The sequence below is a fragment of the Capricornis sumatraensis genome, chromosome 16, assembly GCF_032405125.1.
Source record: "Capricornis sumatraensis isolate serow.1 chromosome 16, serow.2, whole genome shotgun sequence".
In the NCBI taxonomy this organism is placed as follows: Eukaryota; Metazoa; Chordata; class Mammalia; order Artiodactyla; family Bovidae; genus Capricornis; species Capricornis sumatraensis.
The window spans coordinates 29,462,390-29,478,021 of NC_091084.1; the positions used below are offsets into that span (position 1 = coordinate 29,462,390).

The 15,632-nt window shown below is 42.4% G+C and overlaps 1 protein-coding gene across 1 annotated transcript in view; it reads right to left on the reverse strand.

Annotated features, from left to right (window-relative positions):
- The window catches only part of SIK3 (SIK family kinase 3), a 258,013-nt gene that overhangs the window by 45,290 nt on the left and 197,091 nt on the right, over window positions 1-15,632 (reverse strand). Inside the window, exons 5-6 of the mRNA XM_068988165.1 lie at window positions 6,088-6,212; window positions 5,331-5,454 (exon numbers count right to left, since the gene is read on the reverse strand). Of these exons, the coding sequence (XP_068844266.1) occupies window positions 5,331-5,454; window positions 6,088-6,212 (249 nt within the window). The remainder of the gene's footprint in view (window positions 1-5,330; window positions 5,455-6,087; window positions 6,213-15,632) is intronic.

The window sequence follows — 15,632 nt, forward strand, 5'->3', positions numbered from 1 at the left end:
TAAGCTGGAAAGTGACATAAGCAGATTTGTGTGCAAGTGTGTGTGTTGTTTGTTTTGACATATGTATTTTAGAAATACTACTTGTGCAACTGTGTGGAGACTGCATTAGAGGATAAGGCTGGAGTCAGGCATCCATTTAATTGGCTATGATTTAATCCAGGTAAGAGCCACTACAGAAGTGTCTATAGGAATGGAGGGTGGGATGTTCAGGGTTTGGTAAACGAGCAGCTACGGTGAGGAGTCAAGGCTAGTTTCTGTCTTGGTCAGACAGTGACACCATTCACTAAGACAGGGAACACAGAATAGAGCAAATCTAAGGAGGAAGTTAAATTCAGTTTTGAAAATGTTTCCACTGATGTGAATTGAATACATGCCAGTGAAGCTGATGGTAGCAACTGATTGGATATATAAGCCCCTCACCCCAGAGGAGAGGTCTGGGCCAAAGAGTTAACTGAGTGTTAACTGGGGACATCATTGCAATGACGAAAGCCATAGGAATGAATAATATGCTCAGAAAGATGGTGTGAAGAGAAAAGATTTACAGGATGAGCAGAGAGACATCTGGCAGACAAGGTGCAGTCAGGGAGACAGGAGGAAAACTGGAGAAAGTCGTGTCTGAGAAGCAATGGAAAAAAAGGTATTTTAAAAAGCAAGGAGTGGCTGATTCATTTTGCTGTACAGTACAAAGTAACAGAACACTGCAAAGCAACCATGCTCCAAGAAAAATTAATAATAAAAAAAAGAAGTGACTCAATGATAAGAAAATACACAACTCAATTAAAAAACGGGGAAAACATTTATACATACACCAAACAAGACACGCAGGTGGTAAATATGCATATTAACTGCTAGCCATCATACAGCATTAAGGACTTACAAATTAAAATAACAAAGGTACCACTTTACACCTGTTAGGACAGCAAAGACCCAAAGCACTGATAACACTAAATGTTGGCAAAGATGGGGAGCAACAGGAACTCTCACTCATTGCTGGGGGAAATGCAAAATGGTACAGGCACTCTGAAAGATAGTGTGGTGGTTTCTTACAAAACTAAAGATAGCCTTAGTGTATAATCCAGCAACCCCACTCCCTGGCATTTATTCAGGTGAGCTGAAAACTTACATCCACACAAAAACCTGCACGTGGACATCTGCAGCAGTTTTGTTCATAACTGCTAAAACGTGGACGCAACCAAGATGTCAATCAGTAGGCAAATGGATAAATAAACTGGGTACGTCCAGGCAATGGAACATTATGGAACATTAAAAAGAAATGAGCTATTAATCCACGAAAAGACACAGAGGAACTTTATACACGTATTACTAAGTGAAAGAAGCCAATCTGAAAAGGTCACACACTACACGATCCCAACTATACGACATTCGGCAAGAGGGAAAACTGCGGAGACGGCGAAATGATCACCGACTGCGGGGCTTAAGGGAGCGGGAGGGGGTGAACAGGCACAGAGGAGTCTCTGTATGACACCAGAACCACAGTCAACAGTGGACTTCAGCGATAATTCAGTGTAGTGTCACTGCAGGCTGATCAACTGTAACAAACGTCTACCTCAGATACTGACAGCGGAAGAAAGCTATGACAACCTAGACACCGTATTGAAAAGCAAAGACATCATTTTGCCAACAAAAGAACAGTCAAAGCTATGGCTTTTCCAGTAGTCATGTACAGATGTGAGAGCTGGACCATAAAATAGGCTGAGCATCAAAGAACTGATGCTTTCGAATTATGGTACTGGAGAAGATTCTTGAGAGTCCCTTGCACTGCAAGGAGATCAAACCAGTCAATCCTAAAGGAAAGCAACCCTGAATATTCATTGGAAGGACTGATGTTAAAACTGAAGCTCCAAAACATTGGCTGCCTGATGCAAAGAGCTGACTCACTGGAAAAGACCCTGATGCTAGGAAAGATTGAAGGCAAAAGGAGAAAAGGGCGGCAGAAGATGAGATGCTTAGAGTGCATCACTGACTCAATGGACATGAATTTGAGCAAACTCTGGGAGATAGTGGAGGACAGGGAAGCCTGGCGTGCTGCAGTCCATGGAGTTGCAAACAGCTGGACTCGGCTTAGCGACTGAACAGCAACGAACAAATGACAGTGCAGGAAGCTGTGAGCGTGCGGGTGGGGCGGGGGCGAACGCGGGAGCTCTCTGCACTTCCCGCTTAATTCTGCTATGAACCCAAAACTGGTCTAAAAAATAAAGTTTACTTTTAAGAAAGAAAGCAAGCAGTGGTGAATTTTTAGTGTTTAGCTCCAAACACTGCCATGCAGTCATTAAGATAAAGACTGAAGATATCTAGTAGATTAGGACAAGACCACTGGTGATGCCTGTCAGAGCAATCCACTACGCCCTTCTCTGCTTCCTTGTAGGGTAAACCAGAAAGAGTTGTGCCTATTTCCTTTCTCTCCATTTCCCATCTATTCTTTTTTGGTTGTATTGACATGAATTAGAGCTTTGCTCCTTCTCCACCACCAAATCTGTACTTCAAGATCATCAATGATCTTCGAATCTCTAAATCTGATATTCAGGTCTGTGTGGCTGTTAGCATAACTGATGCTATCTTGGGCCCCTACATTCCTCCTATCCTTCCACTGACTGTGCCCCCAAGTCTGTGGCGTGCAGTAAATCGCTTCTCTGTGTCAAGGACTGTGTAGTTACTGGACACTGTTTCATGACCATGAGGTCCAGGTGGCCTCTATGCTCTGGTATCTCCAAACAGTGATGAAGAGCTTGGCTGACATATTCCTGGTGCCCATGAGACTAGTCACCCATTCATAAATCTTGACAGGAATGTACTTCCTGTTTCTAAGCACATACCCTTATATTCTTAGGTTAACTAGAAAACTGTCCCCTTCACAGTGCAGAGTACAGCTGCAAATGCTTCTGGATCGCTGTCTGTCTGATCCCACCCTGTGAGTAAGTTACCCTATAAAAAACTGACCCTCTGATCAACACGAGGCTGCCTGCCTTGTTTTCCTGTCTCAATGCTTTCTTAGTATGATGGGGCACTTTTCGTCCTCTCTGTCCTCCAACAAGCTCTATCATGTGACCCATCAGGGGCACTCCACACCGTTCCTCATTCCTTCTCCTTGTTTTCCAGGACACAAAACGCTCTGGCTTACCTTACTAACCATTCCTATGCTGATCCCTGTTCACCATCCTGATCGCTGAATGTTAGCATGTCCCAGAGATTAATCTTTGGACCTTTTCTCATTCCTACATCCATGGCCTAAAATGTGATCTTATCTCAGAGCTTTAAATCTTATCTATACACTGATCATTCCCAAATGTGTATCCATAGCCCACCACTCCCAACCAAGCCCTACTAATTTCAACTGCCCATACCATAACTCAACTTAGATGTCTAATGGGCATCTCAAATGAATACATCTAAAACCTCTCTCCAAAACGGAAGCAGTCTTCTCTAGCCATTCCCACCTCTATTAGCAGTAAATCCATCCTTCCAGTTGCTCAAGCCAAGAACCCTGGAGTTACCTTTAATTACTCTTTCTCTCAGATCAAATCCCACATAAATGTTGCTGGAGCCAGACTGCCTAGGTTCAAATTCTAGTTCAGTCACTTAGTAGCTGTGTTATCTTGGGAAAATAGCTAAACGTCTCCTGGTTTCAGCTTTATCACCTATAAAATGGGGGCTAATAGTCTCATGTATCTTATAAGGTTGTTAAAATAATTAAATGAGTTAATGTTTGCAAAACGCTTGGAACAGTGCCACATAGTGCATATTATCTCTTGAATCTGAAGGCTTCTTACCACCCCAATCTCTACACTCCAGTCTGGGAACTAGCCACCAAAATCTACTAACTGGTCTCCCTCCTTCAGCCCTTGAACTTTTCAACCAAGAGAGTTGGCAGAGTGATTATTTTTTATAAAAAGAACAAAAGTCACCATAAAATTCTTTCAATACTTTTGCATGCTTGAAATTTTTCATAATAAATAATAAAAGTTAAAGAAAACCCAAAGTTAATGCCATTCCTTTGTTAAAATCCTCTGATTTTTTGCATTTCACTCAAGAGTGAAAACTAAGGTCTTTACACTGACTGACCAGGCCCTCAAAGTGAGCTTTCTCCTGCCCCTCTGACTGCACCTCTCCCGTCCTCTCTCTCATTTCTTTCTAGCACAGAGGCTTCCATCCTGTTCCTTAGACATTCATGTATGTTCTCTCCCCAAGGCCTTTGCCCTCTCACTGTTCCCTCTGCCTGCAAAGCCCTTCCTCAGACTGCACAGCTCACACTCTCCCTTCGTCTTCTCCAAGTCTTCACCAAAATGTCTGTTTTTCAGGGAAGGGGTTCCCTGCCATACCTTTACAAATAAACACCCAACCACCATCCCTAACCTACCGCCTGGCTCTATTTTATTTTTCCCATGGCTTTTTTCCAAAATGCATTTTAGGAACAACATTTCTGATGTTGATTTCAAACGCAATTCTTGTTTTCTTTCTAAAACATAATTCCCATGTGCTTACATTCTGCTCCCAACCCAGCTGACATCCACTCTATAGGTTGTACTTTTAACTGAAACCATGATGAAGCAAAACTAAGCAGACTTCTTAGAGCGTTGCCCCAGAATGTCCCTTTCTTATGTGTGCATACAGACAGTGATGAAATACTATAGATTCTGGGTGCCTGTTTTCAGTGATACTTTTTTTTAAGAGCTACTGCCCACTCATTCAAAAAGTACTTTTTTATTTGAGTTGGGGGGATAAATGTCACAGAAGCAGGAAATGTAATATCAGCAAGACTAAGATGCAAAGCCTGCTTTCCCCTTGCCATTTATTACCACATCTCAATGGAGCCCCCAGTAAATACTGGATTGGCCAAAAATTTTACCATTTAAGTATTACAGAAGAACTCAAACGAACTTTTTGACCAACCCAACAGAAATATTATCCTGAAAAAGGGAGAGATAAAACAGAGATGAACCAGGACTATCATCTACTGCCCTGCTACTATGTGCTGGGCCTATTAACTCTCCAACATTATTTAATTTAGTTCTGATAGTAGTGGTCCTCACAAAACTGTCAGCCTTTTATTAATGAGGAAACGAAAGCTCAGAAAGACTTAGTAATCTGCCCGCCACACTAGCAGCCCTGTATAGAGTCTAGAACCAAACTTGAGTGGGGTTATCTGAAGCTAAAACCTAGACACTGTGTTCCTATAGAATCATGCCTCTAGAGGTTCAATTCAGCAAACTGTTAAATGGGCCATGTATACCCCATCACTCAATTCTGGGGTAACTTAGCATGTCTACTGTTCAATGAACCCAGTCATAGCTGTGTGCTGGCATCTCCCTTACCTGTGGACATAAAAAATGGGATGCGAAACTTTCCACTCAACACCCGGGCCCGCAGATTCTGCAGTGTGCTCCCATCAAACGGCAGGGCCCCACACACAAGCACATAGAGGACGACTCCGAGGCTCTGCATCGCAAACAGAGAACATGTGTGATCAATCCCATCAGAGAAACAAGAGAGGTCACTATAGTATGTGTATGAAGAACTGGTGATGGACAGGGAAGCCAGGCATGCTGTAGTCCATGGGGTTGCAAAGAATCGGACACAAATGAGCAACTGAACCGACCTGATGAAGAGAGTGGTGAGTCATGTGCGAGATAATGGGACAAACATTTCCTTTTCTTTTTTTTTTTTAATGAGAAATAATATGGGGCATTGTCAAGGCCAATCATCTTTAGAATATTTAGCATTCTTCTTTGCTTCCAGACATTAATTTTGGGGAACATATCTAGAATTTCTCTCAGTACTAATCCAAGGGAGAAGGCAAGTGGCAACAACAGAAAGAATTTCTGTTCTTGGCAAGGGCATCCGTCCAAGCTTGCCCTTGGGATTTTTATTTTTTTTTTATCTTTGCAGATGCAAAGGGGGAGATGGAAACCTGTGGCTCAGTCCGTATGACAAGGGTTGGAGACCAGACTTTGTACAAAGAATTGAAAATTCAAACAGGCGATCAAGATCTCAGTCTCATCCAGGATGAGGACAGCTGCCGTCAGACTAGGGTAACTAACGCTGCAGGGAGAAGAGGTGGCAGTCACATACCCAGATGTCCACCTTGGGCCCGTCATACTCCTTTCCTTCGAAGAGTTCAGGCGCGGCATAGGGCGGGCTGCCACACCAGGTCTTCAGCAGCTGCCCGGGGGTGAAGAGGTTACTGAAGCCAAAATCTAGAAAGACAAATGGACACCACTCATGTGATCTTGACCACTGAAGACGAATTTCTCGTCACTAGAATAAAGATTCTGGATCCTTAAGTTTGAATATCAAACATGAAAAGAAAACTTTTAGAAATTATATAACCAGCCACTTAAATTTAAAATAACACTGAAACAGAGTGTTACTTTCCAGATGGGCTGGAAAGTAAAAGATATCTGGTTAACTGAAAGTAAACATGATTGGTTTACATCAGTAATCAGTACCAAAATCAGTACCATTTCCTTCACAAATCTGGACTGAGGTGAGTGGTACCCTTAAGAACAAAAACAAAATTGGGTAAAGACTGATATCAAGACCACATCAGAATCAGGAAATAAATGTTAAGTCTACTCAGCTGGACCCACGATTTTCAGATTATTTTTACTTCTTGTGACAAACACATTTATGACCATGAGGGACACAGTGAACTTAAAAATTAGACAAAGTGACTTTATTACCATTAAGCTGGCTTATTCAAGATAAAGAATATGCAATTTATTTGCAATCAAACCAAGAATGTCTACATTTTAACTCCAACTTCCCCTTTTCATTTCTTCCCCTCCCACTGTGTGAAGAGAGAGTAGAAGGGAGATTGGAGGGGTAGAGAGTGGAGAGGAAGACGAAGAACTTAAATGAGCAAAGACAGCAGCCGAAGGACAGAGTCTCACTGACTCGGAAATACTTCTCTGCACACAGATATTTAGAGCAACGACTCCAGGCAAGGCAGGCTGAAGCTCCGTCCTTTCCCAGGCCTGCCATTTCCCCACACTCCCAACACCTCTCGGAAGCTCCTCGCCCTCTCCTGGTACCCCCAATGACAACTCTGCCTCCGTCTGCTACTTGCTCTTCTTCCTCCTCCGGAAGGGGTTTTCTAGTGAGGCACGTGCTGATTTTGACTGTCACTGCTTCCCCTATGGTTTCTCAGGACCAGCTCTTCTGGGCCCATAGCTTCCACCATCATCAATCACATGTTTGGTAATGATTCTCCAAATTTATAGCTCTGACCCTGGTACCACTCTTAAGTCCCTGCTGCGGCCTTCTAGTACTTGCCTGGGAAGAAATATCTCAACCTCGCCATTTTCCAACATCAAACTGCTCTTCCAACGATGTTCCCGTGTTCATTTATGGAGTTACCGTCGTATTACTAGGAGCACTGGGGTCTTCGTGCCTCGCTACCTCTCATTTCCATTTCAAACTGGGGATAATTTACTGCTTCTACCCTGTGTGTCCCAAACTCACCTCCTTCTTTCCATTTCCATTCCCCCATCTCAGCTCATACTCTATCGTCTCTCATTCTCTTGACTGGCACTCTTGCTTACTGCCCTTTGCTTGCTGCTAAGCTGCCCATTTAGAGCAGGGAGCACAACACAAGTCGCACCTCGCTCCTCCCCACTTAGAAACACCTGGTGGCTCCTTTCTGCCCAGCTCTCCTCGCATTTAGGGTCCTTCACAGCAACCCAGCTCCACCCTCCATTTCTAGCCCATCCCTGGGCATTCCAGCATTGCTAGACTATTCACATCCTGTGTTTATGTGCTTCTCTTACGCTCCTTCCTTTCTGTGCCATGCCTTTTCCTCTCCTTGCCACTTTAGAAATAGCACTTATTTTCAATGCCCAGTCAAATATTACTTCCTGTATGAAGCCTTCACTGACTCCTGCTGCAAAACACCACGTCAATGGCTTCCTCCTCTGTGCTTCCCTTGGCCCTTTGTTTGTACCTCTACAGCCCAATCACAAGCCTCATGCTATATTGAGTTGTATTGTGTGTTTATATCCTCCACTAGTTAGTTAACTAGGGACACTGTTTTATTTATATTATTCTCCAGACAGTGTTTTCATGCATAGCAGGGACTCAAGAAAGGGCCACTAAATTAAACTGCAATAAAATTGCAATAAAAGCGCTAGGCCAATCCTCTTGTCACCTCCTGCTTACTGGAGCCTTTTTAGACTGACTGGCAGCTGGCCAGCTCCTATGGCCTCTACCTCCTAGCCAGCCCTCCAAGATCACAAGGGGCTTTAGAGGTGGGACCATTAGAATCTCTAGAGCTACTTCGACAAGAGAAATCAAATTCTCTCATTCATTAATGCAAAATAAATGCCTCATCTGTCAAGTCTTCCTGAATCTCCTATAAGAAATGTCCTCTACCTTCTCTGCATTCCCTTATTACTTTGTAGTCCTCTATTTTTGTTAATTTCACATATAAATATCTTATTTTTCTAGCTCCTTTAAAAACATATTATCCTGTCTCTTTAGGCTTCCCAGGTTGCACTAGTGGTAAAGAACCCGCCTGCCAATGCAGGAGATGAAAGAGACATGGGTTCGATCCCTGGGTTGGGAAGATCCCCTGGAGAAGGAAATGGAAACCCATTGCAGTACTCTTGCCTGGGAAATCCCATTGTCAGAGGAGCCTGGCGGGCCACAATCTGTGGGGCCGCAGAGTCGGACAAAGCTGAGCATGCACACACATACCTTTCTCGAGTAGAGGTCTACCCCCTCTCTACCTAATTCCTTAAAAATACTTTTTTTTTCATCTCTGACTCTCATATTACCTAACAAATGGTTTAACATAAACACAATAGGTGCTTAACAAATGTTGAGTTGAATGTGACTGCAATTAAAGCCCTACCAACTAACCTTTGACATTTGAAGCCCAATCATTTTATCAGTTGAAGTCTTTAACTTTAACCTATTTTTCCTAAGAGACTGGGGATAGGCTGCTAAAAATCCCAACAAAGGTGATTCAACAGAGCTGGTACTTTGGGAATTATTTAGAAAGAGGACTCTTGATGTATCTTTAATTGGTTGGAAAGACCTTCACCGGATCCTTTCCCACAACTAGCCTTTCTCTGCACAGTGAGGAAGACATGTTGATAGAAACTGTAATAATAACTGATGGGCTCTGATAGTGTTGTGACTGGATAGCAAAGTCCAGAAGAGAAAGTCATGGAGTATTCTGCTTGTGTTTTGAATGGAGAATGCCACAGGGCAAGCAATGAATTAAAACCACTTGATTTTAAAACTTCCTAATAAGCAGCTTAAAGTATATAAGAGAAATCTGTCATTTTGAACTATGAATGCTCTATCTACAATTAATCACCTTTCTACTCTTTCACTCTGCTGAGGAGGAGAAGTTACAGAGCAAGAGCTTTTTTTTTTGTTTTAATCTACCAAACAGGAAATCTTTACAAAGGAAACAATATCAAAGGAAACCATCTTCAGCAATGGCTACAGGCTTAGATTGCTATTAGGTGTTTATATGAAAAATGAGTGTGCAAGAATGAATGACTGATCAGGGTCTGACATCTAAAGAGGCCATATGGGGGAAACACCTGCTTCCACAGCATGTTACAGCCACACAGCTGCTTTCAACAGCTAGACCCAAAGACTGACAGCAAGATTCAACCACCACCATCCCTCCACCAGCTTGCCTCTCTTTCCTATTAAAGAGCAAACAAAAACCCTTTAGTCTTGTAAATGTGTCATGGGGTCTCCTCTAATCACTCCATATATTACTCTTACTCCTAACCCTAACGGTTTTGCACATTTAAGCAAAATCTGCTTCATTCTGCTTGCTATGACACTTTCCCTGCCATGAACACCAGCTTCCTCCAATGAATGGTCCTGGCAGAGGCCAATTCATCCTTTTCTTCTTTTTATTATTTTCTGTTGTGCTGGGTCTTCATCAGTGCTCATGGGCTTTCCCTAGCTGCTGTGCACAGGCTCTAGGCACACCAGCTTCAATAGCTGTGGTTCATGGGCTCAACAGCTATTGCAGCACAGACTCAGTTGTTGTGCCTTGAAGGTTCTAGACTGTGGGCTTGGTAGTTGTGGGTACACGGGTTTCACTGCCCCATGGCCTGTGCAATCTTCCCAGACCAGGGATCGAACTCATGTCCCCTGCATTGGCAGGCAGATTCTTATCCACTGGACCAGCAGGGAAGTCCCAATTCATTCTTTAACGTACCAAACCCAACAGAATCTTTGATACACATATTATTACTACAAATGCAGTTTTACTGAAAGTATACTGCTGCCGTGTCTTCACTAGTGCCTCATCACAAGTGTCACACATTAATCCTCAATACAGCTATGCAACCGCTAAGTTAAAAATTCTGGCCAGCTCACTGTCCGTTCAGCAAAACCATACCTTATTTTCTGAACATTTAAATTACTAAGAGAAATCTCAAATTAATAACATATATGAAACTTGGAGCTCACTGTGAAAGTTTAATTCCTTCTAATCAACACTTCAGGGACTGAATAACTGAGAAGAAAAGAATTCCTCCTCTGTTCTTTCAGCAGCTTAGCTTCCTTGAGGGGGAGGGGTTTGCTAAGCATAGTTAAGAAGCCTGGCAGGGAAAAATGAAAGCAGTTAAAATTCAAACCAGTCTATTTGGGGTTTTATTGGTAGTTTAGGGAAGGCTGAAGGGACTACTAGTGGGATATGGAGGTATACTGGGATAGGTGGGGAACAGACAAGACATGGAACAGAATCACTAAGATTTGTGTTGGTTTTTAGTTATCTACACATGCAGGCAAATGAAAAAAACTGCAAGATGACCCAAGCTGGAAGCAGAAATTCTCATGAAAATTTTAAAGCAATGGTTAAAAAAGAATGATGGAGAATTCTTGCTGGCTTGGATCAGAAATGTCAAAGAAGCAAGGAAAGAAAAGCTTTTAGAATTTAAGTTTGATCAGTTACCTTGATCCTAGAAAACCAAATTTCCCTTCAATGGAATAGGCTTGTTCATGTTATTTTGGTTCAGTAGCAAGCTGGAATCAAGATTGCCGGGAGAAATATCAATAAACTCAGATATGCAGATGACACCACCCTTATGGCAGAAAGTGAAGAAAAACTAAAGAGCCTCTTGATGAAAGTGAAAGAGAGTGAAAAAATTGGCTTAAAACTCAACATTCAGAAAACTAACATCATGGCATCCAGTCCCATCACTTCATGGCAAATAGATGAGGAAACAATGGAAACCAGTGGCTGACTATTTTTTTGGGCTCCAAAATCACTGCAGATGGTGATTGCAGCCATGAAATTAGAAGACGCTTACTCCTTGGAAGGAAAGTTATCACCAATTAGACAGCATATTAAAAAGCAGAGACAGTACATTGTCAACAAAGGTCCGTCTAGTCAAAGCTATGATTTTTCCAGTAGTCATGTATGGATGTGAGAGTTGGACTATAAAGAAAGCTGAGTGCAGAAGAACTGATGCTTTTGAACGGTGGTGTTGGAAAAGATTCTTGAGAGTCCCTTGGACTGCAAGGAGATCCAACCAGTCCATCCTAAGGGAGATCAGTCCTGGCTGTTCATTGGAAGAACTGATATTGAAGCTGAAATTCCAATACTTTGGCCCCCTGATGCGAAGAGTTGACTCATCTGAAAAGACCCTGATGCTGGGAAAGATTGAGAGCAGAAGAAGGGGACGACAGAGCATGAGATGGTTGAAGGGCATCACCGACTCAATGGACATGAGTTTGGGTAAACTCCATGAGCTGGTGATGGACAGAGAGGCCTGGTGTGCTGCGGTTCATGGGTCACTAAGAGTTGGACACGACTGAGCAACTGAACTGTACTGAACTGAAAGCTGCTCTTAATCATGTCTTTCAGTGTTTACTAAAGCTTTTTATTCTTAATGTCATCATCAGGGTCTCTAACTAAGTTCTTCCATTTCCTTCACTCATGTATCAGTAGATCAATGTGTTGGTTCCTATGAAAGAACCGAATGCAGAAAAGATATGTTCCTATTTAAGGACTCAAAAAAGAAAGCAGAACTTAAGTTGAGTGGACTGGATCTAGAAAAGCACAGGGGGAATATGGAAAGGGATTTTTCTAAGTGGTCGTAGGGGAAAGGCAGAGCAAAAGGCAGATCACTTGGAACTAGTAAGCTAAGTTGAAGCAACAATAAAGAAACTACCCTAGGTACGATGTAAGGCTCACAGAGCTATACGGCAAGAAACAACACTACACGGTAGCAACAGGCCAGACTTCTCCACGGTGCTAGAGAAGACTCTTGAGAGTCCCTTGGACTGAGAGGAGATCCAACCAGTCAGTCTGAAAGAAAATCAACCCTGAATTTTCACTGAAAGGACTGACAGTGAAGCTGAAGCTCCAATCTTTTGGCCACATGATGCGAAGAGCTGACTCACTGGAAAAGACCCTGATGCTGGGAAAGACTGAAGGCAGGAGGAGAAGGGGATGACAGAGGACAAGATGGTTGGATGGCATCACCAACTCAATGGACGTGAGTTTGAGCAAGCTCTGGGAGACAGTGAAGGACAGGAAAGCCTTGTGTGTTGCAGTCCGTGGGGTCACAAAGAGTCAGATACGACTGAGCGACTGAACAACAAATACAATATGTGGTCTTTTGTGACTGGCTACTTTCAGATCTGCAGATGACACCACCCTTATGGCAGAAAGTGAAGAGGAACTAAAAAGCCTCTTGATGAAAGTGAAAGAGGAGAGTGAAAAAGTTGGCTTAAAGCTCAGCATTCAGAAAACGAAGATCATGGCATCTGGTCCCATCACTTCATGGCAAATAGATGTGGAAGGAGTGGAAGTGTCAGACTTTATTTTTTGGGGCTCCAAAATCACTGCAGATGGTGATTGCAGCCATGAAATTAAAAGATGCTTACTCCTTGGAAAAGTTATGACCAACTTAAATAGCATATTCAAAAGCAGAGATATTACTTTGCCAACAAAGGTCTGTCTAGTCAAGGCTGTGGTTTTCCAGTAGTCATGTATGGATGTGAGAGTTAGACTGTGAAGAAAGCTGAGCGCAAAGAATTGATGCTTTTGAACTATGGTGCTGGAGAAGACTCTTGCAAGTCCCTTGGACTGTGAGGATATCCAACCAGTCCATCCTAAAGGAGATCAGTCCTGGGTGTTCATTGGAAGGACTGATGCTGAGGCTGAAACTCCAATACTTTGGCCACCTCATGCAAAGAGCTGACTCACTGGAAAAGACCCTGATGCTGGGAGGGATTGGGGGGCAGGAGGAGAAGGGGACAACAGAGGATAAGGTGGCTGGATGGCATCACGGACTCGATGGACATGAATCTGAGTGAACTCCGGGAGTTGGTGATGGACAGGGAGGCCTGGCGTGCTGCAATTCATGGGGTTGCAAAGAGTCGGGCACGACTGAGAGACTGAACTGAACTGAACCATAAATAATGTTGCTATGAACATTCATGTAACTTTTTTTGTGGATGTGTGTTTTCATTTCTCTTACATATATACCTAGGAGTGGAACTGCTGGGTCATATGGCAACTCCATATTTAACCTTTTCAGAAATTGCATGGCTGCAACACTTTACATTCCCACCAACAACGTAAAAGAGTTCTAATTTCTCCATATCCTCCCTGACACTTATTACTATGTTTTTATATTTTTTAAATTACAGCTGTTCTGGGGGGTGGGGTACCTTGCCACGATTTTAATTTGCATTTCCTTGATGGCTAATGATGCTGGGCATCATTTCCTGTGCTAATTGGCCATTTGTGTATCTTCTTTGGACAAATACCTATTCAAATCTTTTGCCCATTTTTAGATTGCATTATCTTTTTTTTTCCTGAGCAGCATGCAACATGTAGGATCTTAGTTCCCCGACCAGGGACTGAACTCTGTCCTTTGCTATGGAAGCATGGAGTCTTAACCACTGGACCACCAGGTTCCCTGGATTATCTTCTTATTATTAAGTTGTAAGAATTAATTTATATTCTCTGGATACAACTCCATAGATATGATTTGCAAATATTTTCTCCCATTCTGTGGATTATCTTTTCACTTTCTCAATAGTGTCCTTTGATGCACAGAGGTTTTTAAATTTTGATGTCCAATTAACCCAGATTTTCTTTTGTACTTAGACTTTCAGTGTCATAGCTAAGAAATTACTACCTAACCTAAGGTCACACAGATTCACCCCTATGTTTTCTTCTACTTAGTTATGCAATGAACACCTGTGACCCCACCACCCAAATAAAGTACTGATATCGGAATAATTATTTATGTCAAATCATAAGCAGTACTCATTCCGTTTCCTATGTCCTTTTCTAACCATTGATTTTCAACCCTGTCAGCATATGAGGATTATCAATGTATTTAGAGTGATCCACAAACTTCACCTCAGACCTACTGGATCTCCTGGAAATAATTTAGACATCTGAATGTAAACAAATCAATAAAACAACTCTTCCTGAAAATGTTTGAGAACTCTTATGGCCATGAAATGGTCGGATGGCATCACCAACTCGATGGACCTGAGTTTGAGCCAGGAGTTGGTGATAGGCAGGGAAGCCTAGCATGCTTCAGTCCATGGGGTAGCAAAGGGTCGGACACGACTGAGCAACTGAACTGAACGGACGGGTAGTGAGGAGTCACTGGGACTTCTGGTACACGCAGATGTAGTAAAATTAACCTGAAAGCAAGACTGGATTAAGTGTGGGGTGGGACTTCCCTGGTGGTCCAGTGATTAAGACTCCATGCTTCCAATGCAGGGGACGTGGGTGATCCCTGATCAAGGAACTAAGATTCCACATGCCACGTGGCGCAGCCTAAAAACTAAAAACATTGTGAAAAATGGGAACTAGGATTCCACATGCCACGTGGCGTAGCCTAAAAACTAAGAAAAATTATAAAAAATGCATGAGGAGAAGTAGAAGGCCTGTGAGAAAGTAGAAACAGTGAAAATGAGGCAACTCAGAAATTATTTTGACAAAAGCTTAGAGAGTACTTGAGAGGACATAATACATAGGATAAAAAGGAGGGGAAGGCACAGAGTATTTGATTTGGGAAGAAAAAGATTTTTTTTAATTTGAAAAGGTGAAAAGTTCGGTTTAAGAAGGTGAGAAGAAATTCAAGTGGAGATGTTCTGACAAACTGAGGTGTAGTAATGAATGGATAAAAGTTTTTTGAAGGAATAATGAAAAGGGAATGGCTGGGAGTTATGGCTTAGGATACCCATAAGTACTTCCTATGATATAGGTACAGGATCAGAAAGAGGATGGAACAAAAGGAAGAGACAGAGATCTTATAACAAGGAAGCTGAGAGAGGGGAAAAGTATGTCAAAGAAGGGAAAGGTGGTCTGCAGCAACCATAAGATGTCATCCAAGTACTGTACAGGTACTTCTATCTGAGGGAAAACTATGATCACATATAAATACTTGAGACAAGAAATCGTATAACTTCCCCTCAGAAGTTTTAATAGTTAATTTGTCTTAAAAGAAATGCTAAGTCATAGGAATGAACTATGAACATAACCCAGATTCATTCTGAATCATCTAGAATGTCACACTATGAATAAGATAAGGCATTTCTTACTAAGTTGGATGACAACCAATTAATAATTCTGAACTCAGAGTAAATTTATTCAGGGTACTGAGAAG